Source organism: Penicillium concentricum, assembly GCF_028827145.1.
Source record: "Penicillium concentricum strain IBT 3081 chromosome Unknown utg000006l_segment0_segment0, whole genome shotgun sequence".
NCBI classification, from domain to species: domain Eukaryota; kingdom Fungi; phylum Ascomycota; class Eurotiomycetes; order Eurotiales; family Aspergillaceae; genus Penicillium; species Penicillium concentricum.
In genome coordinates this window covers 303,057-330,492 of record NW_026622759.1, presented here as the reverse complement: position 1 = coordinate 330,492, position 27,436 = coordinate 303,057, and the positions used below count along the sequence as shown (strand labels likewise).

General features: G+C 47.3%; 11 protein-coding genes across 11 annotated transcripts; 4 read left to right on the top strand and 7 right to left on the bottom strand.

Moving 5' to 3' along the window:
- Positions 1–247: 247 nt before the first annotated feature.
- N7517_010305 (uncharacterized protein) lies at positions 248–1,128 on the bottom strand (the record flags this gene model as incomplete). The annotated part of the gene is made up of 3 exons (XM_056728028.1): positions 248–307; positions 382–727; positions 794–1,128. The coding sequence occupies 3 exons, from the start codon at positions 1,126–1,128 to the stop codon at positions 248–250; spliced, it is 741 nt and encodes a 246-aa protein (XP_056573843.1).
- A 729-nt stretch (positions 1,129–1,857) lies between these two features.
- Positions 1,858–2,803, bottom strand: N7517_010304 (uncharacterized protein; the record flags this gene model as incomplete). The annotated part of the gene is made up of 2 exons (XM_056728027.1): positions 1,858–1,894; positions 1,941–2,803. The coding sequence occupies 2 exons, from the start codon at positions 2,801–2,803 to the stop codon at positions 1,858–1,860; spliced, it is 900 nt and encodes a 299-aa protein (XP_056573842.1).
- A 609-nt stretch (positions 2,804–3,412) lies between these two features.
- N7517_010303 (uncharacterized protein) lies at positions 3,413–4,162 on the top strand (the record flags this gene model as incomplete). The annotated part of the gene is made up of 4 exons (XM_056728026.1): positions 3,413–3,641; positions 3,698–3,832; positions 3,892–3,978; positions 4,032–4,162. 4 exons carry the CDS (start codon positions 3,413–3,415, stop codon positions 4,160–4,162), a joined length of 582 nt encoding a protein of 193 aa, XP_056573841.1.
- A 222-nt stretch (positions 4,163–4,384) lies between these two features.
- Positions 4,385–5,215, bottom strand: N7517_010302 (uncharacterized protein; the record flags this gene model as incomplete). The annotated part of the gene is made up of 3 exons (XM_056728025.1): positions 4,385–4,678; positions 4,748–4,975; positions 5,048–5,215. The coding sequence occupies 3 exons, from the start codon at positions 5,213–5,215 to the stop codon at positions 4,385–4,387; spliced, it is 690 nt and encodes a 229-aa protein (XP_056573840.1).
- A 596-nt stretch (positions 5,216–5,811) lies between these two features.
- On the bottom strand, positions 5,812–6,873 carry N7517_010301 (uncharacterized protein; the record flags this gene model as incomplete). The annotated part of the gene is made up of 2 exons (XM_056728024.1): positions 5,812–6,573; positions 6,616–6,873. The coding sequence occupies 2 exons, from the start codon at positions 6,871–6,873 to the stop codon at positions 5,812–5,814; spliced, it is 1,020 nt and encodes a 339-aa protein (XP_056573839.1).
- Positions 6,874–8,274: 1,401 nt separating this feature from the next.
- N7517_010300 (nicotinate phosphoribosyltransferase) lies at positions 8,275–9,842 on the top strand (the record flags this gene model as incomplete). Its single annotated transcript, XM_056728023.1, has 5 exons — positions 8,275–8,380; positions 8,432–8,515; positions 8,568–9,187; positions 9,244–9,571; positions 9,622–9,842. 5 exons carry the CDS (start codon positions 8,275–8,277, stop codon positions 9,840–9,842), a joined length of 1,359 nt encoding a protein of 452 aa, XP_056573838.1.
- A 229-nt stretch (positions 9,843–10,071) lies between these two features.
- Positions 10,072–10,974, bottom strand: N7517_010299 (BR serine/threonine-protein kinase; the record flags this gene model as incomplete). The annotated part of the gene is made up of 1 exon (XM_056728022.1): positions 10,072–10,974. One exon carries the CDS (start codon positions 10,972–10,974, stop codon positions 10,072–10,074), a length of 903 nt encoding a protein of 300 aa, XP_056573837.1.
- Positions 10,975–14,940: 3,966 nt separating this feature from the next.
- Positions 14,941–17,282, bottom strand: N7517_010298 (transcription factor domain-containing protein; the record flags this gene model as incomplete). Its single annotated transcript, XM_056728021.1, has 2 exons — positions 14,941–16,656; positions 16,707–17,282. 2 exons carry the CDS (start codon positions 17,280–17,282, stop codon positions 14,941–14,943), a joined length of 2,292 nt encoding a protein of 763 aa, XP_056573836.1.
- Positions 17,283–19,076: 1,794 nt separating this feature from the next.
- Positions 19,077–19,358, bottom strand: N7517_010297 (uncharacterized protein; the record flags this gene model as incomplete). Its single annotated transcript, XM_056728020.1, has 2 exons — positions 19,077–19,163; positions 19,233–19,358. 2 exons carry the CDS (start codon positions 19,356–19,358, stop codon positions 19,077–19,079), a joined length of 213 nt encoding a protein of 70 aa, XP_056573835.1.
- A 324-nt stretch (positions 19,359–19,682) lies between these two features.
- Positions 19,683–21,884, top strand: N7517_010296 (beta-catenin-like protein 1; the record flags this gene model as incomplete). Its single annotated transcript, XM_056728019.1, has 10 exons — positions 19,683–19,706; positions 19,756–19,810; positions 19,865–20,097; positions 20,156–20,262; positions 20,314–20,548; positions 20,596–20,689; positions 20,741–21,255; positions 21,306–21,590; positions 21,639–21,756; positions 21,802–21,884. 10 exons carry the CDS (start codon positions 19,683–19,685, stop codon positions 21,882–21,884), a joined length of 1,749 nt encoding a protein of 582 aa, XP_056573834.1.
- Positions 21,885–22,729: 845 nt separating this feature from the next.
- Positions 22,730–26,639, top strand: N7517_010295 (DNA-directed RNA polymerase II core subunit RPB2; the record flags this gene model as incomplete). The annotated part of the gene is made up of 3 exons (XM_056728018.1): positions 22,730–22,918; positions 22,963–26,330; positions 26,389–26,639. The coding sequence occupies 3 exons, from the start codon at positions 22,730–22,732 to the stop codon at positions 26,549–26,551; spliced, it is 3,720 nt and encodes a 1,239-aa protein (XP_056573833.1). The 3' UTR covers positions 26,552–26,639.
- Between the last annotated feature and the right edge of the window lie 797 nt (positions 26,640–27,436).

Below are 27,436 nucleotides of genomic sequence, written 5' to 3'. Positions count from 1 at the left end.
TAAAAGTTAGGCTTAGATAGCCAATTCGTTATTGCTGAATGTTATTCATGACAACAAACCACCATCTTAAATATCCGGGGCATTGTAATAGTGCTCATTTGCCGGGAGTAGTAGCTCAGCTACAATACGCTCCTGAAAAAGTAGCATAGGGCCTGAAGGGGATCTTTTTCCGCGTGACGATCGGCCAGTTCGTATAAGTCGTGGCATTTTTCGGGGTTTCAATCGCTTCCAGAAGCTCGGAGGTAAATTAAGCCTCGTAAAGATAGATAAACTCACTGTCTTGCCACTTCGCCATGAAAAGACGCGACTATAATGAATATGTTAGGCTTTGGGTATTCGCAAAACAGGTTTGGAAGTAGATTCGTGTTTACAAACACGTACCGTGTGCGTTGTGTGCTGTTTAGATACGAGGGATCGCTCCTGCAATTGGGCAATAGTCAGCAGTATACGAACAAAGTATGGGTCCTCCTTCCAGTTAGCTAGGGTTATTTGGGCTAGCCGTTTTTCATGGAGACGCCCAACAGGCATGTTATTGCCGCTGCCGGGGTGGCTTTTAACCTGGAATTTATCTTTGCGGCCGTAAATAGCGTGTGTGTAGTCAAAGTAGCCAATGAACATTCGAAAAGCCTCATCAGGAAATTGGTTAGGTTCTTTGCGACGACCAAACACGACATATTTTGGTCGATGAATCGCTTGGCCTGCAAAGTAAAATTTGGGTCCTTTTTTGCTGTTCATAAACATCATTAGTTATCGTTCTTGACCTAACTGCCTGCCCCGTTAGATGATTACTTACCAACGCTCTTCAAGGACGCTTCCCTCATACTCCAGAATGTGGTACAAGGAAGAGAGCTTCACAAGGGGCGTACAGCTCTGTGCAAGTCGCTCAGGGTGCGATGGAGGCGGTGGAGGTAAAAGAACGGGTCCGTGGCCAAAGTCAGCCCACTCACGGGTTTGTTGGCCGTCTTGAGCTTGATCGTTGTCTTGGGTGTACTCCATCGATTTGAGCAGTTCGAAGCGACATCCTACCAGATCCAAATGACAGGAGGTCCAGAACAATGGGTCCACAAACAGATCTCGGTGATAGCGCATGAGATAGGCAAGTGGTTGGGGCTTCAAACTGGGCTGCATCTTGAGGTGTGGAATTGTTGCAATTTGTTGTAGGATGCGCGGCGCGTCGACACGCCCACGAGCTCATTGCATTTCTAGATCAGGTGACAACATTCGTACTTCACCGACAAAGGAGGATAAAGGTATGCAGACGCAATGGGGTAATTATTGCCTCTACATTTCAATGTCTATCTCTTACCCCATTCTTGGCAATATCTTTGCACCGTAATAGATAATGACATATTGCGGGTTAAAGCCAGGCGCTTAGCAGTCCACCGGCCCAATATGAATACGAAGTTAATGAACATGACGCCTTAAGTTATGTCTTATCAACTGCTCTAGGAAGGCACTGCGCTACTACGCCTTGAGATATCAAGCGTATCGCCGTTTAATTTAACACAATCCAATCTCATTGGCGAGTTGGTGACTCTAACCGCCACTAAAATATACTAACTCTAGTACCTATAAATAAGTGGTCGCTATTGTATTGATATATCTTCCCTAATTCTTTGGATCTGACTGATCTTGTAAAAAAATAAAATAAAAAAAGGAAATAGGCTTACAATTCTGGCTTTTATCACAAGATATTTCTTTGTTCAAGTGACCAAAATGAGCCTCAATGACCAGATCATTGTCAATTTTCGATTCGTTGTCCATACTATGGGCTTGGCTGGCTGGGACAAAAGCAAAGATCACTGGTCGATATACCAGGTTCTCAGAGGAAATAACACGTCTGTTCGTCTAAACATGTCACTCGCAAACGGCAGTGATGAAGAGGGGACCTTCACTGCGACCGAACATTTCTATATTATCTGCAAAGGGAGTAGACATACAAATTGTATTTCAAATTGTTGCAGTAGACACGGTCCAAAAGATTGATAATGAGTTCATCATTAAGTTTCCTATCAAACTTTCGGTGCGCGTTTTCAAGTGCTCTTGAAAGATCTTGCGCAAAGCGGCTGTCTTCTTTCTGTCCAATAAAAAGAATCGAGTATGTTTCAAACTCCCGCGGATAGAAGCCAGCGAATTCCCAGTCCAGGATGTATAAGAAATCATCTCGTACAATGATGTTCCGCTGACTCAGATCCATATGGCAGAAGACGCAGTCGGGGAGTTCAAAATTGAAGTCTCGCTCAGAGGGTGGTAGCTTCGCGCGCTCATTGAACCATGAGTTGATTTTGCTAATCGTGTCCAGTGGCTTTCCCGCTCCGTCTTCGGAGAATAGATAGCCTCGGGGTATTCCTCTGTTTCGTGGGCCAGGGTAATCAGGCGATAGAGCTGTCGAGAGAGCATATAGCGAGTTTGCTAGATTTTGAATGATTGTTGCTTGATTTTGGATCGGGGTTTTGTCTAATGGATCCCCGTGGATGAATTCCATGACAATATATCCCATGCCAGACCTCGAGAAATTCCGATAGACCTCTGGTACTTTGATATTAGTATCGCATGAAAGAATATGAGCATATTTTTGATTCGCCGCTTCATCTACAGTCACGCTCCACCCGAATTTAACAATCACATCATCGGATATTCGTTTCAAGCAGCGTCCGTATTCTCTAGGGTTCGGATTATGGCTTCCATGGCATAAGCGTGCAATATCTTCATCAGAAAGATCAGTGATTGTGGACGCCATCGCCGAGGCAGGTGTGGACGTCATCGTCGAGGCGGGCGCTTGATGGTCGAGAGTATGAAGCATATCTGGAATGATAGTGGGAACGGTGATTTCGGAGCTAGCTGGGGGCCCCAGATAAGGCTGTGGGGCTGTTTCGGAATAAATAACGGCCCGGGGAAGTTAATACATACATACACGTATGTATTCAACCGGAAATGTTCTGGAGAACTTTGGAACTTTTGAAGTAGATCGGGAAGGAGAAGGAATCAAAATTCCGACGGTAAATCCTGGAGCGAGCAATGATGAAGTATGGGTTGTCGAATATTCATCGTAATACAGTAAATTACTCCATTTGCGATCATGTGACCTTCATTACAATACGTCGCGTTATTTGTAGAAATGCCAATGGAAGCATGTGAAGCAATTTGCATCACATGTTAATATTTCAAATCATATCAAAGAAAGTCCATGCATGGATATATCTTCAAAGTTGTAAATTGTCGCTTTCAATATTTGTATCCGTCAACCTTGGAAGCTATGTAGAGACCTAGAAAGGTCCACTTATACCTTATCGCGCGTCACGGGGCCGCGTTCCTTTCCCACGGTCCAGTTTCCGTGATATCTGGAGGTTAATTTAACCACACACCACTTGTGAAATTTGTCCCTAGCATTAGCTTGCGACATACTCTAACAATGCTCGGCACTCACTGGCTACCAGCCGCCCGGCTGAACATCAACCAGGCGCGAAAATTCTCCCTCCTTTCCACCCATGCTTCATTTCCCGCGACGATGTATCGATACCAGCTAGCGCGCAAGGCCACACTATATGACGTGACCCAAGACGAGACCCGCCACAGGAAGGATGCAATCACTGTATCTAAGGATGGGTTGGTTCACGCAGCCATCTCGAAGTCCAGCCCCTGTCTGTAAACTCCTGTCTAGCCCTTGTGCAATAGAGTCTAATTATCTATATATTAGATTCCAATGGGCCAATCTTCATGCCCAATTCTCGTCTTATGCAGCAAATGCTGCGCTTTGATTTCGAGCGGTACCAAGAAGAAATCGGCGACGGCAAATCTCTTTTGGACCCCACTGTTATCTGCGTTCCGCGAGGTATGATTTTTTATTTTCCATGTTCGGTTTTGAGTGAAATCAGAAGCTTATGGTTTTAGGTACTCCCGTCCCATCTGCTCTGGTACTATGGAGAGAGGGCATGTCTCGCTTTTCCCTGCAACCTTCAAGTCCTATGGAAATCGAAAGTGAGTTTGAAGCGAAGACACGGGTAAATTGGGCGGGTATTAACGATTTATAGAGCTGAACGACGTGCTTAGCGAGTTCTACGAGAAATCTGCGATAGTTGTTGGCGCAGAGGAATGGATTGAGAAACATCCATACCGGGAGAGCTTTGCTGACGAAAACGAGAAAGGATGGATGGAGGTGTAAGTCTCTGGGATCTTGGGTTTGTCAAATGTAAAATATGCATGAATATGCATGGACGGCATGATCGACTGCAGATTATGTAGGCCAATCAATCATATATCTGTGTCAACAAGCGCCGCAATAATTATAGGCGCACACCTGATTTCAAAATCACAATGTGATCATTTGAAAAGTATTTGACATTGTAAGAAGAGAAACGGTAACTAACCCATCATCCTGTTGAATCTACTCCAGATTCACGGGGAAGCTGTCCTTAATAGAACCCACTCTCTGTCTTCCGAATTTAGATCCCTCACCACCATAGAGCGAAATTGACTCCCGCAGAATACGATCAAGGAACTCTGTCTTTGCCTCAGACCACTCCAAGAAACCAGTGTCTCCTCTGCAGAGGCGCAACAGTCTCTCCGGGTTGTAAGTAACCCAGTCCTGGCGATTGATCATGCCTGTGATGGGGGCTGTCATTACATCTAGCGAGGCGCGCCGTTTAGCAAGGAATCTTCGGTAGTTATCGATATCAGCCTTTTATAGTGTTGTGGTTAGCCTGGAGTGAACGAGACGTGAAGGGTCGAAACACAAAAGAAAACATACATTCTGCTGTTCGTTTGAATCGTCCCAATCGATGACAGTCAACATATGGAAGCGGCGATGAGTCATTTCGGCATGCTCAAACCTGAGGCAGAGCTCCTTGGAGGCCTCGCAAACAGCAACGCAAAAGCTCGAATTCCAGTATAAGGTTTCGCCGCGAGACCAAAACGTACCAGTCCACTCCAGAATCGCGCACAAGTCGTAGACGTCACCTAGCATTCCCAAGGAGGGCTAGCTTGCTTTGTTAGCTTTTAAATGGTCCCTATGCATCAGGGCAGGGACGTGGACGAGGTGCGTACGTACCGCTTCACAGGTAATCTTTCGACCAGAACACTGCCCACAAGATGAGTTATTAGTGTTTTCATTGACAGCACAGTAGATTTGAAAGGGCTTGTTTTGCCGAGGGTCATAGTTTGCGATACTAGTATGAAGGCAGCTCAAGCACCAGTTCCGGAAGGGTAGCTCATCCATCTTGGACGGATGACGCGTATGTAAGAAAAGAAAAGAAAACTTTCGACATGAACTTGTCTTTTTGAATCTTTGATTGCAAGACAACTTTTAAGAAGGAGCGAGCTATATCGATCTGCCCAGATGCCCTGTATAGATTATCAGATCGTACCTACCTAAATAGGTTGTACAAACTGAGTTTGGAAATCCATAGACCGGACTTTCCACTACTGATCACCTTAATTTAGCATGAAGTTACCACGTACATATGTAGACTAGGCAGATTGCGCTGAGACGACAGCGAGGTTCTTTTGGGGAGTTCAATATCTGTGGCATTCTGTCTAAAGCACCTCTAGAAGTGGTTATGCTTATTAATCCTCGATTAATATTCATGTACTATGGGTAGAATCTACAGCTAATTGTGTAACTGTTTCACCAGGTTGTCTCATATTCTTGATTGCAGATAGTAGTATTGAACAACAGTAATATCAAAAAGGCAAGGACATGCCCTGACAGTCTCATCGGCATCCAATCACTGTCTAAAACGAATGTCCTTAGTACCGGTGTGTCGCTTGATATCTTCTAAAAGATCCTCTGTGCGCATGATGTAGCCGACATTGCTATTCCCACCAAGATGCCCTCCATACAGCATCCCCATGAGAACACCGTCGCCAGTGACCACCAGGGCGCCAGAGTCCCCTATTGAGTCCATGCAAGCTGTCCAGGTTAATTTCCACTTTGTGTTCTTTTTCGCCCGGGTGATCAGCCGTGCCGATCTCCACGGCCACCATCGGAAGGTTTGATCTGTCGAGAATCTTGACAACATCATCTCTAAAGGCCTTCGAGTCAATTTTGCTCCATGGTCTCGCCAAAATCAACACAGTGGCAGGATTATATTGCGCCGCATCCTTTCTGCCTCGACGATAGCATCCAACGGATACAAGATGAGCTTCGTGGATGTCCAAGACCTGTATTAGAATATGTGGCCATTTCTTAAAGATCTCTTCATGCTCCAAAACCGGAAACATATACATTGGATAGTCATCATTGATTTCCAAAAACTCAACCACCAAACTGAGAAGTAACTCCTTTTCATCAGGGTCGTCTGTTTTTCCTCCGTGGCGTTGGAAAGAAGCTCGAATTGCTCTTGCCATATCGAGCCACATGTTATCCACAAGTCCACGTTCTGCAGAAATGAGTGCTGTCAACTTAGCAGGAGAGACCGAGCTTTTCCCTGGGGGAAGTATCGCCTCTGTTCTTCCCACAAACTGCACATCGCTAGCTGTGATATTGTAGTACTCGAGGGTCTCATGAACCAGACGCCCTATTAGGCCTTTTTTGGCTTCGCAGGCGCGATAAAGCGGGTGGGTGTCTAATATTTTCTAGGATCTGGCGGGTAATGGGCATAGTTCTCGCCCACCAACCCGAAAGTCGTGGTTGATGAAACCTTCGGGCGCGGGACTGCCATCATCATCACTTGAACCAAATAACCGTCTATTCCTGCCATCACTACTCGCTTTGCCATCTTCGTCCCTTTCGCGCCTGAAACGGCTTTCTTCCTTTTTGGTGTGTCGAGATTCACTGCCTTTATTGCTTCCTTTCTCGGATACAAATCTTGGAGACGCGTAGGCCATCTCGAGGTTTGGTCCACTCCACCTAGTGGATAATGGCTCAACAGCCATGGTGTGAGTGGATGACGGAGGAACTTGGGTGGATGTTGCAAAGATGGATCGATGATCGAATAGGACAAAGCACGCCTGATGGTAGCTTGGAAGTTACAGTCATTTCTACCAAATTTGATTCTGATGATTTGATAAGTGTTCTAACAAAGTGAGGGAGGGGAAGTCCTAGGTTTGAATAATAAAATTGTGCAAGGAACTTCTTCATTTGTTTGCACATCTATAAATGGTACAAGCTCTATATTGAACAAACATCAAACCTAATCCCATCCCAGATGTGTACTTGGATCGTATATTAAATTCAGAGGTATATAAGTACACCTGTCATTGTTTGAGGCTATATACTCTTGATATCGAATCCCAACTACAACTGTTTTGCTGTTCGGTGAAATATATATATATTTAGACGGTTCACGCACAAGGATACTGAATTTATAGCGTTTTTTTTGCCTAGTTCTAGAGTCTAGTCGTAGACTTTATAGAATTTCCTAGTAAAGTAATTTTTTAAAGCTTGAAAATTTGAAGACAACAGTCCTCATAGTCTATAGACACTATCATTAAAAATAAAAAATAAGACTTAGCTGTTAGTGGCTAATAGTGGACCATCTTACATGAACTAGCATCATTGGTCTAGTGGTAGAATTCGTCGTTGCCATCGACGAGGCCCGTGTTCGATTCACGGATGATGCACAACAATTTCTTTTTTTATTTTTGTATATAATTCCGAGTATGAATTACCCTGTTTTGTTGATTGGTTATTGTTACATTCAGTTGACTTTTTTGAAATTGTGACCATTGTCTATTTGTCCGCTCTATAAACTATACAACATCTGCATATAATATTCAACCTATAGGGCCAAGCAATTCAAGAGATTTACAGTATGCTATCCCTTGATACAATTTCACTTATAGGTTCAACCCCGGGCATTGCCGTTAACGATACTGCCCCACTTCGCTGCAAGGGAAGGTAGATGTCATTTATCTCCGAGAACTCTAAGTGTCTTTAATAAGGTACCTTTCCAATTTTATTAGTGCATATCTTCATAGATAAAATAAGCAAATGATAGATGTTGCTGAGCATGAGCACTGGCGAATTAGACCTGTACAATATACATACCGCGAGAGAAAGAGCACCGCGTTTGATTAAAATGCTTATATATAACAAGCAAGGCAATGAGGACAAGCTAATTGAAAGAAAAAAGAAACAATAGAGCCAGGATAGTGATGTAAGGGTGCAAACAGAGCAAACAGGAATCATATCGCGTTTCCAAGGTTCCCCGCGGTTGCGCAAAAGGAAAAAAGAAAAGAAACAATCCGGCCAACTCCGCCTATTTATCTGTCCAGCTTGCGCTTCAACTTCTCCCAATTACCTTTCCATTAACTCAGACCCTCCGGTTAATCAATATGGGCAAAGACTTGTCCCCGCCACAGGGCATCACGTCCCTCCTGGACACGGATCTGTACAAGCTGACGATGCAATGCGCGGTCCTCAAATACTTCCCGGATGTTTGTAAGTAACTCTAACCGAAGAATTGGGGATCTGGGGCTGATCTGGGCGCAGACGTGACCTACAGCTACACGAATCGGACCCCGCACATGAAATTGTATCGCGGGGCATACAAATGGCTTTTGGAGCAGATGGACAGTAAGGATATCCCTTCGTGTCGCAATACAGCTTCTAACTAATGCGCGTTTAGAACTGGCCGTAATTCGCGTCACTGCCGAAGAGCGCGAATTCCTCCGCCAAAAGTGCCCATACCTCAACGATGACTACCTCGCCTTCCTAGAGACCTTCCAACTCAAACCCTCCGAGCATATCAAGATCAAGTTCGTTCCGGAACAAGATACGGGCAGCGATGACGATCAAGGAAATGTGGAGTACATCGTCGAGGGTCTCTGGCTCGACACCATCTTGTATGAAATTCCGCTGTTGGCGCTCACCAGCCAGGCGTATTTCATGTTCACCGACAAGGACTGGGACTACGAGAACCAGGAAGAGAAGGCATACAAGAAGGGTTGCACTTTGCTCGAGAATGGCTGTGTGTTCTCTGAATTCGGCTCGCGCCGTCGTCGCGACTACCATACCCAGGACCTGGTTATGAAGGGACTCTGCCGTGCAGCAGAAGAGGGCAAGAAGCAGGGCTGGCCCGGTGTAATGGCCGGGACTAGCAATGTTCACTTTGCTATGAAATACAATAAGGGTGCCGTCGGCACCGTGGCACACGAATGGTACATGACCATTGCGGCTATCACGGACGACTACCAGAATGCCAATGAGCTGGCATTGAGTTACTGGCTTGGATGTTTCGGAGAGGGGGTATGTACATCTGTTTTCTTCATTATTCAGTGTCACAGACTAATTAGAGGAAACAGGTTCTTGGAATCGCTCTCACTGACACCTTTGGCACGCCCGCTTTCCTGGATGCATTCAGCAAGCCTATTTCAGCACCAAATCAAAAGGACAAGATTACTCCAAACACAATAACCTACGCGCAGAGTTACGCCGGTGTCCGCCAAGATTCAGGTGATCCAACATTATTCGTCAAGACGGTCCGGGAATTCTATGATAGTCAGGGTATTACCGACACCAAGACAATAGTGTTCTCAGATTCGCTGGATATCGAACACTGCCTGGAATACAAAGAAATTGCCGAAAAGGCAGGCTTTAACCCTACCTTTGGAGTGGGAACATTCTTTACCAGTAAGTCCACATTTGGCAATCCTGCAACACAAATGCTAACAAATTCCCAGATGATTTTATCAACAAATCAACCGGACAGAAATCAAAGCCCCTCAACATCGTTATCAAGATCGCCACGGCGAACGGCAGCCCCGCTGTCAAGCTCAGTGACAATATGGGCAAAAACATGGGCGATTCTGCCAAGGTCCAGGAAGTCAAGAAGAAGTTGGGTTACGTCGAGCACACGTGGGAGGAAGGCGATGAGAGTCGCCGCTGGACGAAGCAGGCATAAATTGTCTGTTCTTGACATACGATTTCCCGATTCATCGAAGATTTGCTGCAGATTTGCTGAACATGAGCCATGATCATATTGATATTAGAGAGGCCATTGTTGATCTCCGCTAGACATAATGTGCAAACTCCATAGAGAATAAGAATACATGATATCCTTGAAGACCTCTCAACTCTGTCCTTTCGAAACAAATCTCTCGAGTGATGTACACCTGAGCCACGCTTAAAGCTTACAACTCCTCCTCGTACTCCGCGTCTTCGTCCTCCAGCTTCAAGGCCTCCTCTTGCCTCAAAGCCTCCTCCTGCTTCAAAGCCTCCCCAACAGCCTTCGTAGTAGCCTGAACCTGAGCAATATCAACCGAAATCTCAGCAGCAGACTCATACTCCCCTCTCCAACACCTCTCCACAATATGACTAGCAACATAGTCATTATTCGGAAACTCCCCATTCATAAACCGGGAATTGATAACCTTCTCATCATCAAAGCTATCCAATTCAGGAAAAATCTCATGTCCAGAAATAAGATGATAGATCGCCGATCCGACAGCAAAGAGATCAGTACGAACATTCGCAAAATAAACATTATCCCTCGGCATGTACGACTTGGCACACTCACGCGTTAATCCATCGAGCAGGGGCATACCGGTAGTACTCGACATAAGCAGACCCTGGAAGTCGGCGAGGATGATATCGTAATTCTCGTCGAGGAGGATATTGTGCAGACAGATATCGCAGTGGATGACGCGCTTGAAGTGCACGTACGAGAGCGTGTCAACAAGCTGCTTGCACCATTCGAGGCGGCGCTCGAGGGTCTCGTAGGGGTGGTTCTTGATGTAGGTGCGGAGCGTGCCATTGGGGTAGTATTTCAGGATGAGACCGTCTTCGGCGAGGCCCTTGGATTCGACGATTCGGGGGTGTGCGCCTAGGATATTCAGGATGCGGTTTTCAACTTTGATGCTTATCAGGTAGCCTGGGTCGTTGAAGTCGGAGGCATATTTCAGGACCATTGTGTCGTTCAGCTTCCCGATATGGCAGGAGCCACGCGAGATTACTTCTTCCACGCCAGGTGGGATGCGTTCGTTGGGATATGAGTATTTGCGCCGGCGGACCTGACGGACTACAGTCCTTGTCATACTGGGCTATGGGGATGGTTCTTAGTCTTTGATCATGGTTAGGGTATATTGGTGCTCACGTTTGGGACGGGGAGATTCATTGTTGCATAGTTGTCGTATCACGGTAAACAATGATGACGGATAAATGCAAGGAATGGGTGGATGGGGAAGATGATGATAACTTGGAATAAAGAGAAGAGATAGGTGGGATGCTTCAAGTACGTGAAAGGACTGACAAACGATATGTTAAGAGCATACGACCACTAGCTGTTCTATAGACCGGGACCTCCTGAACTCCCGAGTCCACAACATTTTATCTAGTATGTGAGTGACTCGCGACTTTTAGTACGTAATTAATCTTCAGACTTCAAGCTGTTCTTATTAATGAAGATATTTTGATGGCTTCTTCATGGTAGCTGTCTTGAAATGGCCAATTTGCTACCAGGCCATAGTAGGCCATGAGCAGAAAGCTCCCAGACAAGCTTCGGGTTTAAGAAATATAGTCCATAACAAGTGATTCTTTCATCAAGGGTTGTCACTTGCCGTAGTTGTAGAAAAGAAATAAATTTGTCAAAGTCCACCTGCAGGCCGTTGTAATGGATCCAAACAGCTAGCCAGACAGTCCATCCATTTTGAAAGGCTTTCAGATAACCTCACAGAACCACAAAATAAGTTGTAGCTCAACGCCTGCGAGATATTGGGTTGCCGAGTTGCCGAGTTCCTTGGGGATCGGATAGCAATGAATTCAGACTACCTAGGTAGGTTCGAAGATGACTTCGCACTAGACATAGCATAGTCTGTCCCGAGCAGCCTGGCTGGTAATCTCTTAGCTGGTAGCTGCTCTAAATTCATGATTGAAGCAACAGATGCCTTGATTAGCTGGAATATGGAACCTGACATTCACGGGACGGTCGAAGTGCTGGTCGTTGCCATCAGCCCATCTGATGGTGATGCGGATATGATATCAATTTGTGGCCTCTGCGGATCCATGACAAAGACGAAATCAATGTAGAGACATAGGGCAAGACTAGCCACACCCCCAATTGCCGACTATGAGCGTCAAGGAGCACACATTGGAAGCGAGAGCGAGCAGACTACTGGCTTGTAAGCTCGAGAGACAGGAAGGCAAATCCAAGATAGATGATAACTTCTTTGAAGGAAGCTCTCTGGAAACCTTGAAAATTCCGTACAGAAGTTCCTCGAGGCATCACCCCTTTCGGCAAATTCTTTGGAACAACCACTCAGTCAAGAAATGCCAGTACACACAGATCAAAACGGATAATTCAGATGTCAGTTCAATGTGGATTATTTACAATTGAGGCCAGTTCTCCCCCTTTTCTCGAAAGAATCGGTATGTCCAGACTTCTAGCCTCAGTTTATAGTCATGCTTTCTGGTTGGCATGTGGATATATCGTGGGTGTAAGCAAGCCAAAAAGAAGGCGGATCAAGTATGGGGTTTTCTTTCGCTCTTTCACTTGTATATACGTTCCAGTCCATCGCCATACCGGGGGATTGTTGGTTGCCAAATGGCACAAGAGATGTCCCACCCACCATATCAGAGTGGTTGATGATGTTAGTAACACGAGGGGAGCGAGACAGAAATTAACTTGAGCGGGCTTCCGACCCGACGTAAGCTAGTAATGATGGCAGAGTTTAGACGTATCTGGGCCTCCATTGAAGGTTTCCTTGCGTGGTTGATTCCATAGCAATGGATACACTATGCTGTTTCAACGGGGATATAGTTTATAAACAAGTTCAGAATAATCAAGTTCGAGACGAAGAGCGGCCATGGCAGATCCATTCCCCGACACAGCCCTATGATGTGCTAACATCAAGGAATAAGGCATCATTCAGCTTATTTGGCACAAGAAGCGCAGTCGACATTTGGTAGAGGTAGCCATATGGAGATTGACAAGAAGAGTCAATGTCGCGAGCTCGATAGAGCTAGTACCACAGAATGTCCCGCATCATGGTATCATTGTTTGTGAGACAGGCCCGGAATGGTAAGCTTCAAGTCGATAAATGGCTATGGCAGTCCTCCTCTGCGCGGTTTCTATGTTGAGACAATACCGCGGAATAGTCACAGGCCCAGGAATAAGCAAGTTTTGGTATTTATACACGCAGGCAGGCTGGAAGCAGGCTAGTCCCTCTGAAACGCAGCTCTGACAGACAGATCCTGTGCCGGCGATGCTGAAAGGACGCTTGTGATGAAGCGTCATAAGATCATCAAACACAACACGGAACACGCAGGGCAGGCAGAAATTGTCAACTCCGAATAGAGCTGAGCCGGAAAATTGATGCTGTACTTGCTCCAGTTACATAATACAAACAGTGAGAAGCGCCACTTAGGCTTGTAAGATTGGAAGAAGTTCTGTATCCAGTCAGGCTGTTGCTCTTGAAAGGACCAACCGGAGATCTTCTTGCGGTGTCGCAGTTCAGGCAAGTGTCGTGACCGGTTTTCTCTCCGTCGTCTCAAATGCTAGTATATGGCAGGAAGCGGAGGCGATAACTGGGCTTGTGGCAAGACGATATAGCTGCTTTTCTCTTTGAGGGTGGCATCATTTTGAGCCTGAGGTTGCCCAAGACGGGTGCTTACTGGCGACCATTAAGGGCAACCATGCCATTTTTGACATGGATCAGTCCGGGTGAAAAGGCCGGAAACGTAGCAGCGTGGGGGTGGAGGCTATAATGGCGGTCACTGGCTGTGGGCCGAAGAACCGTATACCACGAAAAAAGGATGGCTATATTGAGGCAATATCGATGAAGAGAGCCATAATTTGTTGTGTGATATATAGACGATGAATACCAAAAGCGACATTTGACAGACTGTCAAACCGTAGAGCTTGTAGAAGCTCCACCGCATTTTCGGTTGATCTGTATTTGCGAACCCCTCAAAAGAGGCCATGTGGAGGACTTGATGGAAGACGTTCCAGGGAGGGTTGTAACCACAACAGAGAACAAGCCATGTGTCTCGGCACGTTGTCGACACGTCATGATCCTTAGGGCTTGTTTAAATACTGGAACGATTTGATGGGATAATGCCTGGGCAGCACACGTGTGGCATTTCTACTGGATGCTTTCAGTAAAGATGCCGTGGACGTTGGCCTAGATGAGCACCCGAAGCCCCAGCCACGAGAAGACAGAAAAATGGAAGACGTCTGAATGATGGAAATAGTTTGCCGAAGGGGGAGATATATGATGAGGGGCGCGCAGTGGTGAAATTTGGAACCCAGCGTCGGAATCCAACTTTTGATTATTGTAGGTATCTTCAAGAGATGCGTAAAGATGGCAAGCGTTGCTCAAAATGGACCAGTACGTCGAATTGGGGTAATAGCAAAAAGGCATTGTAGGGGAGGCGTTGGGTGCTTCTTGAAGCACAGCGTGTATGTGACGAGACATGACTAGATTTTGTTAGATCTGTGAAGATGTGCTCAAAACCATACTGAGCTTACATGGTTCTTCATGTCGAAAGTGTGTGTTTTGTGTATGTGGAGGGGTTGCATAAGGAGAGCTGTTGACCAGGTGATATATGTAGAGGTAGGTAGATGTCAGGGAAAATGTAGAGGTCGCAAGATTCTATGTCCAGAAGATCGCACCTTCTAGGGCTGTGACCAAACTTGGAAAGAGAGATACTCCCCATGTGAGGGTCAACATGGACAGAGATGATAGAGTTCTCTATAGAGAATGGCTAAGTTGAAATCATAAAACTAGATGATTCAGAGAAATAATTTCATGAATGGCTCACAGAGGAACTATATATGTACAGATGTACTCAGGCACCAAGGCAGGCAATTGGCAAAGAATACAATTGCACATTCATGCAGTTCATGTTTGCTCTTGCGTGTGTAGCTTAGGAATCTCTCATTATTTCCCAGTGAAACGGTACTATTTTATATCGCTCTATCTTGCTCATCGAATTTCTTAGATTACATGGAGTAGGCGTGATTGAAAATAAGATAATAATTACATTTCAATTTGTTATTTACACTAGTACATGTCGTCCCCAGACTGGAATCCCAAGTCCCGATCCAGATCGCCAGTGATTTCCGGCCTTGCATCGTTCATTGACTGATGACGAGAATGCACGGAGCGAACGTCATCTGTGTCATCTAAAGTAAAAGAGAGCGGATCGAGATGGCTTTGCTCTTGATCGTGTGGAGGAGTCGTCTTTTGGGGCTTGCGAAAGATTTCTGTGTTACTGTAATGATTGACATCGGTGTCTTGGAACAGCTCTTGTGCCCAGTCGATGGTGTCTTGGTCTTGGGGAGGGGGTGAAATATAGGGTTTATCGGGGTAGTTGGAGTTTTTTTGATTGGGAGGGGTTTGGATGTCGGGGAAGGAGTCAATGTCGATGGAGAGAAAGTTGAAAGGATTGTTGTCTATGATGCTAGGACCGGCATAATGGTTGAAATCATTGGGGAATAAACATGGCGCGGTTCCATGTCTGGTTTCCATGCTGGGCCTTCTTTGATGTAGGCTGTCTTGGACAGATGATGGTTGTGCTCGCAGCTTGGAAGTTTCAGCTGCAGTGACAGGTGGATGTGGTTGAGGTTGAGGAGTGGAGGCAGTGCTTGGTTTCCTGGTCGCCAGAGATGTGGCTGGAGCGTCGATGTTGTATTCCATGACCTGGAAGAATGTACTGGAGGCACCTGCCTGCATTTTGATGGCGGCCTCGATATTGGCAAACTCTTGACCAGCAGCTGGATAAATATCCTTAAGGCAGTGGAGAACTTGGATACAACGATGGAAGTTGTCGACACTGCTTTCGCGGACGGCGGGGTCGTCAGACATGGTGTTGGTTAAATGTGCCACAGCGGCAGGTAGGATCACAGTCACTCCAGACTGCGGTAAGAACCGGGTCAGATTGAGCTTATTTAAGCCTTGAATAATATGTGTGATCCCCCCAGCAGCATCGTTCATTTTTGTACGGGCAGCATTGCGCCAGTCCGTCCGCGATTTGGGTTGATCTTTTGAAGCAGTCGCCCAAGGCCGGTGAAGTGCGCTGCTGGTAGCATGGTATAGCATACGTAGCATTGCACCATGAAGCAGTAGCACATCCTCGCCGTCATGGAAATTCTTCCCCGATTTTGGGATGAATTGTGCATCTTTAGGGAGCGCACTAAGCCACGAGTCGAGTTTCTGGCCGCATCGCGCAAACTCAGATTCAGAAGCCTGTCGAGGGATAAGTGTGACTGTGGTCCGGTCTGTAGCTCCAAATTGGCGCTGAGATGGTGTATATTGGGCGAATATTACTCTACCAATACATTGACATAGCTTCACCTTCTCGATGAACATGGTGGCGAGGCGTTTTTGATGCGACACATCTTGGAGTTGGCGGCAATGGAACTTGGCCACCACGTATGGAGAGAAAGGTTCAAAATCGAAATCATCGAGCCTGAGCATCGGGACACTGCTCGTTCCGTCGTTAACCTGAAGGGGGCGCCGCATACCCATCGCGATCAGCCGATCTCGAGAGTACAGACACCACCAGAGCCGAGAACGAAGTCTTCGAGTCCGTATATCCATCTCACCTGATGCAGGGTCTTTGTTTAAACCGATGGACTGTGCTTGTGTGTTGCAGACTCCAATCCAGTCCCAAATATCTCGCTGTGGACTGTTCTCCGCATCAGCCCAGTAGGTCATCAATAGCAGTGTTTGAAGAATCTCAATGCGATCCTCTTCGCAGTCAAGAGAATAGAGTAACTATCATGAGTTAGTTGAATGATCTCGCAGTCACTTGAAGAAAAACAAACCCTCAATCGAGTAAAGAACGCATTACGCGCACTTTTTCTTGTTGGATATCCGGCATCCTGCAGATGCTTGAGGTCGACAAAAGCCGTACCAACAAACATCACCGCCTGAAATAGTAGGATGCTAACATTTCCCTCTGGGTCATTTTCGGCCACACATCGTAAGAATTCTTGCAAGTTCAAAACTGGCATGAAACTGTGCACCCATTGGATATAGCAACGGAGAAGCTCATCCCGCAACCCACTCTCTGGAAGTGAGAGCGCACCGCGGAATCTCAAGAACTCCAAGTCCTCCGGGGCGATGCGAGCAGGTAGGGGTTTTAAAAACTGGGGCTCGTCGTCCAGCATCGCCGTCAGTGGATCAAAGTCCGGGTCTATCAGGTCTTGGACGGCGGATACCATATTGGACAGGGGCATCGAGTGATGCACACCGGGATTTCCCCGCGTCCGCCATATCCCGGCAGGTTCGGACTCGTGGAGCCATGGGGACTGCGGATCATATCCATGAAGACGGCGTTTAGCCGAAGGATCCATGTGAGATTCTGCCAGCTTGCGCTTGAGAGCGGGGCTTGAAGACATGGCCTCGGTATGTCATATGTGCTGAGTACAAAGTAGAAATATGCAAATTTGTTGCGCACAGACAAAGTCATAACCCGATGGCCAAGCCCGTAACAAGGCGGTGTTCGGAACCGGGGCAATGTGGGGGCATTTTGCGGGGGTCTAGGACCGATAAAGTGACCGGGGCATAACACTCTTTCATTGGTTCATATTGCCACTTTAGTCCACATATTTCATTAGTAATGATACTTATATTAAGTAACTCTTGGATAGGATAGGGCTTTGGAAAGGTGGAATTCATCATGATTAAAAGAAGGTAGAGAAAGGTCAAAGGTGGGTCGAATTAATATTGCAGATCAAGAGAAATGCGGGTTACACTTATGTGATTCCGCGCTAAACTACATCGGGGTATAACAACTTTTGCCCTCGATTTGTCTACTCTTTACTATCAATTCCAGATGCTTACATGTGGATATACCCTGTCTCAACAACGCCTATAATCCAGAAGGGAGCTGCTAGTTGAGTTGGTCCTTGGTATTCTCTAATTCATTTTTCACTCCGACGTCGGGTGGCTGAGTTCAAGGATGGCTAATTGATTCCCATTCTTCATCTGGTCAAATCGAGCAAGCCAGTAAAGTTGAATTCGTCTCATTTTGCAGTTGTGAGAAGGAAGGAGTGTGAGAAGGATGGTGTAGGGACTTAGCCCAACGTGCTTAAACAGGTCATATTGTTGACTGACTACGGACCTTATCCAAACGCATCATCATTCAGCAGCTGGTCTTAGAAAATGAGGATCCTTAGATGACTGTAGATAAGCTGGCAAAGGTGGGGCGTCCTGCTTCGCCAGTCTTACCGTCCATGTTTGACGTAACCTGGGGTGATAAGTGAGATAAAGCATCTGGGCTCATTCGGAGTGTATCGCAGGATAAATGGATCCTGTAGTATTTTCCCTAGATCAAATGAAAAGTGTGGTGCATTTTATTAATGTAGCTCACTTAAGCCTAGTGTATATATGTTGCAGTATATTTACTGAGTTTTGACCTTGGTTTGAGATGATTAAACATCTCCCGCATGGCCAAAGCTAGGCCCCTAGTTGGACAAAACTCTCTCTATGTTGTGACCATCTCTCCCCATCTTATCTACGTACCTTCCATACAGAACACTCCTTATATACCGTTGCTTGCTATGGCGTTTTGAGGCATAGCGGGCTTAGTGGCCTCAACTTTTGTGCTGTTCCCCATACCTTCAGCATCAAATGGCGGCTCACTTTGGATCGATATGGGTGATACTCGGGAAATAAGATGTATACATCTATCCTGGCTAGTTGCAGTCGCCCATGGCTATGCGTCTAGTGTTGCCCTCTGACTCTCAATATCCGTACTTTCCAGGAAAGCATCAAAGGTAGCCTATGTCGTCATCAAGCGCGGGATGATTTGGCCAGTGGCTGGGAGACTCAGCTCTAACCTATCCCGAATCTCTAGGGGCAACAGTATAAGTTGCAAATATCCTGGACTAAGATTGGATTATACCACACCGCTGGACATACAGCAAATGGTAGAAAAACCCTGATATTCATGAATCTCAAAACAGGCCACAGCATGTCGAATAATACATGCCCTGCCAATAAAATATTGTACAAATTATCCAATCGAAAAACCACCGAACGAAAGATGCCTATGCATCATATGTTTTCCTTTGACCGACGCCGATATGCTTCCACAGGTTCAAAAGAGGGATTCCGAGTCGTGTCACCGGAGGTATAGAAGGCGTGATGATTTTACATACTGCATGTGAAGTTAGATGATGTTCATTCAATTAATCTCGATGGAGATGTTGGGTTGGCTCGACATACGGAGGAAGAAGGAACTCTCCGAAGCTGGAGTGGAGGAACGCGATGCCGGCCTATAACGGATATTGTCAGTTTAATGGTTCACATTGGGACGTTGAGATTTTTGATTAGCCAAAACGTACACCGAAGATGACGAGGCTGCGGACAATGGTCTTGTTCTCGGGGTTGGTCGCCTCGTCGTAGATGGTGCTGACGAAGCCCTTCTGGGGCCGAGAGCCGGATGGAACGATGCGCTGGTTGGGGGCCATTTTGTATATGATGTGAGAGATGAAGGTAGAGGATGTATGTTGATGTTGATGTTGGAGTGATGATCGGACGTCGAGAAATCTGCGGCCTCGGAACGCTTGGCGTTACTGCGTCTTTAGCTCCTGTACGCAACCGTATTTATTTTGCCCGCGCAGTAGTGAAGGGAGGTGCGACAGCGTCGTCTAGCCTTTCCTTTATATTTATATGATCTTCACTGCTGATTTCGACACCTCACTCATATAGTCTATCACAGTTGATACTTTCTCGTCCTAGAGATTGGTTGCCTTCACATTGTCCACTGAACTGGTATCTTAGCCGCCGCAACCATGAATGTCGACGAGCTGTTTAAAGTGAGTTCCAAGTCTACCTACTGGAGCAAGGTATATCTAACGCGCAAAGAAACCATCTGCCACAGGTAGCGCTAAGCGCAAGTTCGAGCCTGTCCAAGATCCAAGTACGCTGTCTCCCCGCAAACGCGCTGGTCGCAAATCCTGACAATACCCGACAGATGAGGTCTACAAATCAGCAAAATTAGATCCAAATGGTGATGTGAGATCAAAGGGGAAAGCGCCAATGGTGGAGGACGAGATTGACGACGGTGAAGCCGGGCCCGAGCTCCCTCCAGACTTCGAGGAAGATATCCCAGACGACGAGGAGGGTCGCTTCTTCGGCGGTGGAATGGAGCAAAAGACAGCCCAAGCAATGGAATACATCGACCAGCAAGAAGAAAACGAGGCTGCGGTAGGGAAACTATAGGACACGGGATATTTGTCCAGGTGCTGACAGTATGCTCGTCTAGCCCGAGAAGTTCGACTCTGCGTGGGTGCGCCGCTTCGCATTGAATTTCGAGAAGAAGATCTCCAAGAACGCGGAACTACGAGCAAAGTTTGAGAGTGATCCGCAAAAGTACGTGGATCCCGGAACAGCTGTATGCACCAGGTGCTAATTATGCTGCAGGTTCATGACTTCCGAGGCCGACCTGGACACTGAAATCAAAGGCTTGTCAATCCTGTCTGAGCATCCTGAGCTATACGAAGAGTTTGCGAAGATGGGCTGTGTCGCATCCCTGACCTCTCTCTTGTCGCATGAAAATGCCGACATTGCAATTGATGTCATCCAGATAATTGGTGAATTGACAGATCAGGACGTGGAGGCAGAACAAGAGCAATGGGATGCTCTTGTTAACGCAATGGTATGTTGAGGCATGATACTATGAGCAACTGTGCTAACTATTACTAGATGGAGGCCGACCTCATAGAACTGTTGGCTCAAAATCTCTCCCGACTCGACGAAGGGTCTGAAACCGATCGAGCAGGAGTGTACTATGTGCTAGGTGAGTGTCATATTTCAACAAACAATGTGAAAGTTCGCTAATAAAATACAGGCGTATTGGAAAACCTTGCCTCTCAGACATCACATGCAGAGGCAATTGGACGGGACGCTGCGATTTTGCCTTGGATCCTGTCCCGTATTCAGCGCAAGGAAACGACTGTCAGCCAGAACAAACAATATGCCGCAGAAATCCTGGCAATCCTCTTACAATCTACCCCAAAGAATCGCACAAAGTTTATTGAGATCGATGGCATCGATATCCTCCTCCAGCTGCTCAGTGCGTACCGCAAACGCGACCCAGCTAAAGACTCTGACGAGGAAGAATATGTGGAGAATCTGTTCGATGCCCTCATCTGCCTTGTAGAGGAAGATACAGGGAAAGAAAAATTCGTGGAGGCCGAAGGGGTTGAGCTTGCGCTGATCATGCTCAAGGAAGGCAAGTTCAGCAAGCCACGTGCTTTGAGGGTTCTAGACCACGCTCTGGGTGGAGCGGGAGGTGCCCCAGCCTGCGAGAGGCTGGTGGAGGCAGCTGGCCTGAAGACAGTGTTCGGAATGTTCTTGAAGAAGGCAAGCTTACTCTCTCACAGTCAAATTGCGTTGTGCTAATATCCGTCTAGCAAGAGGGTCAAAATATCGAACATTTCTTGGGAATTTTTGCCTCCCTTCTCCGTCTTCTCCCTGGTGGTTCTGCTCCTCGCATCCGGACCTTGGCTAAGTTCATGGAGAAAGACTATGCGAGGATCGAGAAGCTCATTAATCTCCGGCGCGACTATGCCGCGCGCATCTTACCTGTCGACCAAACTATTGAAAAGGAGCGCAGAACGTTTGACAAGGAGGAGCAAGAACTTATGGCTGGCGAATGGCTGTCGAGGCGGTTCGACGCGGGTCTGTTCTCATTGCAGGTACGGTTTCTCTTCTGCGCTGGCAAGGCTCTTTGCTAACTGCTCCAGACAATTGATGTTATTCTGGCGTGGCTCATTGCGGAAGATGATGGAGCAAAGAAGAAGATTGTCTCACTTCTTGCGGACCGTGACGAAGATTTGTCCCTGGTCCGTGGCACCTTGCAAGGTAAGTAACCCACATCGCTACAGTTGTCAGAGCTAACTCGAGTAGAACAAATCGAAGGTCTTGGCGAGGATGAACCGGGCCATAAAGACTTGGAGGACATGCTGAGCACTCTTTTGCAGTTTGTTTGAACAACGGAACTGTAATGTATCATAATATCAATGTTATCAATAAACCCAATTACGAGATCTACACTTTGAGCATGGTGCTTCCAGAAATGAGGACAATTTGGAAATTCCTGGCCTACATATAGTAGGTACCAAAGTGATTTCAATTCGAAGTGAAAGATATCAACGAGATTTTGCGAAGTCTAACGTATGAAACAACACATTCAATTGGCTCTAATCAGAGTCTATAATGATAGCCACTGCACAAGACGGAAAAACATTGGTTTATAGAGGAAGGTTGGGGAACGCCCGTAAAATGCGTTGGTCGCCATGCAGATATTATATGGGTAGGTACAACTCAACTTTTGCGATGATTCCGCGACGATAACGACTCAGTATGGAGCACAACTTGTCCACATGATATCTACTCCACTATGATCTTATATAGTTATGCTCTTCCATTTCGCCATGTTTGCCAGGCCAGATATAATCACGTGCGGCATAATCACGTGCGGCCTTGACCGCCATATTGCCAGGGCGGTGAGACAAATATCACGTGCAAACTACCTCATCGAGACTAGCGCCTAGCTGAGAAGCATCCAAACGTCTAGAGATCAGTCCCTTCATCGGAATATTGTCGGGGAGCCTCTCATTCATCCCCCAAGTTTGTCAGCCTTGCTTTTTGCATTTGTCTCTGACCTCTTGACTTCTTAATAATCCCACTCTCAGAAACTGACAGGCGGGTGTTGCAGCGCGTTGGGCGATTCTCGCGGAGACCTGCTCCCACGCCGACGCGCCTTGCGCTTCTCTTGTTTCCTATTCCCCTCCTCATTGTTTCAATCGATATCTAACCAGAGTTCACCGCAATAATGGCGGACTACGACGAGACATACGAGGATGAGTTTTACGATGATGCGGACGAGGGCATCACCTCCGAGGATTGCTGGACGGTGATTTCGTCCTTTTTTGACTCTAAGGGTCTCGTCTCTCAGCAACTGGACTCATTCGATGAATTCATCTCCTCGACCATGCAGGAGCTTGTGGAGGAACAAGGCCAGGTGGTTCTCGATCAGACTCTCCCCCCTCCGAAGACGAAATCGAGCCGATCGTCGTGCGCCGTTACGAGCTCAAATTTGGCACAGTCATGCTTTCGCGCCCATCCGTTACTGAAGGTGATGGCGCAACCACGATCATGTTGCCCCAGGAAGCTCGTCTACGAAACCTCACCTACGCTTCCCCACTTTACCTCGGTGTCACAAAGAAAATTATGGAAGGTCGTGAGAAGATGGGCAAGCCCAACAACGACGATGACGATGAGGGCGAGAACGATAAGCCTCAAGGCACATACCTCGATTGGGAAACGAAGCAGTTGCCCCAGGAGCAGATGAAAGAGGAAACAGTCTTCATTGGAAAGATGCCCATTATGCTGAAATCTAAATACTGTATCCTCAAGGATTTGAACGAAGCGTCACTTTATGCTTGGAACGAGTGCCCCTACGACTCTGGTGGTTACTTCGTCATTAACGGCAGTGAGAAGGTTTTGATCGCACAGGAACGCAGTGCGGGCAACATCGTCCAAGTCTTCAAGAAGGCACCCCCCAGCCCGACACCATACATTGCCGAAATTCGAAGTGCGGTCGAGAAGGGCTCGCGCATGCTTTCGTCGCTTACTTTGAAGCTTTTCGCCAAGGGTGACAGCGCTAAAGGAGGATTCGGCCCGACTATCCGCTCGACACTTCCATACGTCAAGGCCGATATTCCAATCGTCGTCGTTTTCCGTGCGCTGGGCGTCGTTTCCGATGAAGATATCCTCAACCACATTTGCTATGACCGCAACGATACCCCCATGTTGGAGATGTTGAAGCCATGTATTGAGGAGGGCTTCGTCATCCAGGACCGTGAAGTTGCCCTGGATTTCATTGCCAAGCGTGGATCGTCACAGACAAACCTCAACCACGATCGTCGTGTGCGCTACGCCCGGGATATTATGCAGAAGGAATTGCTGCCTCACATTTCGCAGAGCGAGGGTAGTGAAACCCGCAAAGCTTTCTTCCTTGGATACATGGTGCACCGACTTCTTCAGTGTGCTCTCGGTCGCCGCGATGTGGATGACCGTGATCACTTCGGAAAGAAGCGACTCGATTTGGCTGGTCCTCTTTTGGCCAGTCTCTTCCGGACTCTTTTCACCCGAGTCACAAAGGATCTCCAGCGTTACGTGCAGCGATGCGTTGAGACCAATCGCGAAATTTATCTCAACATTGGTATCAAGGCCAGCACACTGACCGGTGGATTGAAGTATGCCCTTGCTACTGGTAACTGGGGAGAACAGAAGAAGGCGGCTTCCGCCAAGGCTGGTGTGTCCCAGGTGCTGAGTCGTTACACATTTGCCTCCTCATTGTCTCATCTGCGCCGCACGAACACACCCATTGGCAGAGATGGAAAGATTGCCAAGCCCCGCCAACTCCATAATACTCACTGGGGTCTGGTCTGCCCAGCTGAGACACCCGAAGGTCAAGCTTGTGGTCTGGTCAAGAACCTGGCATTGATGTGCTACATCACTGTAGGTACACCTGCCGAGCCCATCGTGGACTTCATGATTCAGCGCAACATGGAAGTCCTCGAAGAGTTCGAACCCCAAGTGACCCCCAACGCGACAAAGGTGTTTGTTAATGGTGTCTGGGTGGGTATCCACCGGGACCCCTCGCATCTTGTTACTACGATGCAGAATCTGCGTCGACGAAACATGATCTCCCATGAAGTCAGTTTGATTCGTGACATTCGTGAACGGGAGTTCAAAATTTTCACCGATACTGGACGTGTCTGCCGGCCACTTTTCGTTATCGATAATGATCCTAAGAGTGAGAACTCGGGTGGATTGGTTCTTAACAAGGAACACATTCGAAAGCTCGAGTCCGACAAAGACTTGCCAACAGACTTGGGCCCAGAAGAACGCCGTGAACAATACTTCGGATGGGATGGTCTGGTGCGTTCTGGAGCAGTTGAGTATGTCGACGCAGAAGAAGAGGAAACCATCATGATTGTCATGACACCTGAGGATCTCGAGATCTCTCGCCAGCTTCAGGCCGGTTACGCTCTGCCAGAAGACGAAACCAGCGATCCCAACAAGCGTGTTCGGTCGATTCTCAGCCAGCGCGCCCACACCTGGACGCACTGCGAAATTCACCCTAGTATGATCTTGGGTGTTTGCGCTAGTATTATTCCTTTCCCGGATCATAACCAGTCGCCCCGTAACACCTACCAGTCTGCTATGGGTAAACAAGCTATGGGTGTTTTCTTGACCAACTTTTCGCAGCGTATGGAGACTATGGCCAACATTCTCTACTACCCACAAAAGCCTTTGGCCACCACTCGGTCGATGGAGTTCCTGCGTTTCCGAGAGTTGCCCGCCGGTCAGAATGCTATTGTCGCTATTGCGACTTACTCTGGTTACAACCAGGAAGATTCCGTTATTATGAACCAGAGCAGTATCGATCGTGGTCTGTTCCGCAGTCTCTTCTACCGTACCTATGCGGACACCGAGAAGATGGTGGGACTACAAGTTGTTGAGAGATTCGAGAAACCCATGCGGATTGACACCCTTGGCATGCGCAAGGGTACTTATGACAAGTTGGACGAGGACGGCATCGTTGCTCCCGGTGTACGTGTTTCTGGAGAAGATATTATTATCGGCAAGACAGCTCCGTTGGCTGCTGATGCGGAGGAGCTCGGCCAGCGCACTAAGGCACACACAAAGATTGATGTGTCGACGCCTCTGCGCAGTACCGAGAACGGTATTGTTGATCAGGTGCTGATCTCTACTGGTAATGACGACCTAAAGTTCGTCAAGGTTCGCATGCGTACCACCAAGATTCCTCAGATTGGTGACAAGTTCGCCTCTCGTCACGGTCAGAAGGGTACCATTGGTATCACCTACCGACAGGAGGACATGCCTTTTACTCGGGAAGGTGTCGTTCCCGATCTGATTATTAACCCCCACGCCATTCCGTCCCGAATGACCATTGCCCATTTGATCGAATGTCAGCTCAGTAAGGTTTCTGCTCTTCGTGGATTTGAGGGTGATGCCACTCCTTTCACTGATGTCACTGTCGACTCGGTCTCCCGTCTTCTGCGTGAGCACGGTTATCAGTCGCGTGGCTTCGAAGTTATGTTCAACGGCCACACTGGTCGCAAGATGGTGGCGCAGGTGTTCCTGGGTCCCACTTACTACCAGCGTCTGCGCCACATGGTGGACGACAAGATCCACGCTCGTGCCCGTGGTCCCACTCAGATTCTGACCCGGCAGCCTGTGGAGGGTCGTGCCCGTGATGGTGGTCTCCGTTTCGGAGAGATGGAACGTGATTGTATGATCGCCCACGGTGCTAGTGCTTTCTTGAAGGAGCGTCTCTTTGATGTTTCTGATCCGTTCCGTGTTCATATTTGCGACGACTGCGGCCTGATGACGCCAGTTGCGTGAGTTTTCCAATCCCTGCTTTATGCCTTTTCGTCACAAAACTAACTGTCTTTATAGGAAACTGAAGAAGGGTCTATTCGAGTGCCGTCTTTGCAACAACAAGCACCGTATCTCGCAAGTCCACATCCCCTACGCCGCCAAGCTGTTGTTCCAAGAGCTGGCCTCCATGAACATTGCCGCCCGGATGTTCACCGATCGCTCTGGGGTTTCGGTGCGTTGATTTATGGTTGCTCAATTCTTCACATTTGTACTTTAATGATCTTGCTGGAAAAATGCGTATCTGCTTGGCCTGTTTCGCGGCGTCTTGGAGGATTGTTGGCCTTCGCATTACAATAACCGGCCCTACATATTTGAATTCAAACACTTTATGTGTAGTTTTTTTCAACCGGGTCTTAGATCAGTAATTCGTGATGCTCCCCGGGGCTAACGCACTTAGCACACCTATACCCATGCTCAAGGCACATACCTCCCACCCACTCCAAGCTGGCAATCTCCACAAAACATCATACTCGTAGACTCCAAGCGTTGTTGGGAGCGTGCCGTTTATAAAGAGGATATCTATCAATGGTTATATTTAGTTATGGCTTGTAGCTACAACTACAATAATTTTCTATCTACACTGAACATGGACGCAGGTCGTATCTCATTATTCATTGGTATCTCGGAGTAAGACCTAGACCAAAGCATGGACAAATCCATGACATCAGGGATGTTCTTTGGTTGACGAGATACCGTTTTTCATCTTGGTCAGGCCTCCTTTAGAACCAGGAGGCTCAGGGCAGATCTTGTCATCTTATGGCCTGTGCTGGTCAGACTGTGACCGGCTCAAGATAAGCTTGTCGGAGTCCACGAGGCTGGATGATCCAGGGTGGGTGTTGGCCACATCGAAATATTTGAATCGATGTCTTCTTCTTCTTCTTCCTCATCTCATCTTCTTTCCCCTCACATCCCCTTCTCTCACACAGACAACCATCGTCCCCGCCCAACCGCGGCGCGAAACCAGTCCACCCGCGGCTCGGGCTGTTTTTGGTATATTTATCGTTTTAAAAAATCAAAACAAACGCATGATCGAGTCTCAACGGACCGGAGAATTCAAGCGCAAGAA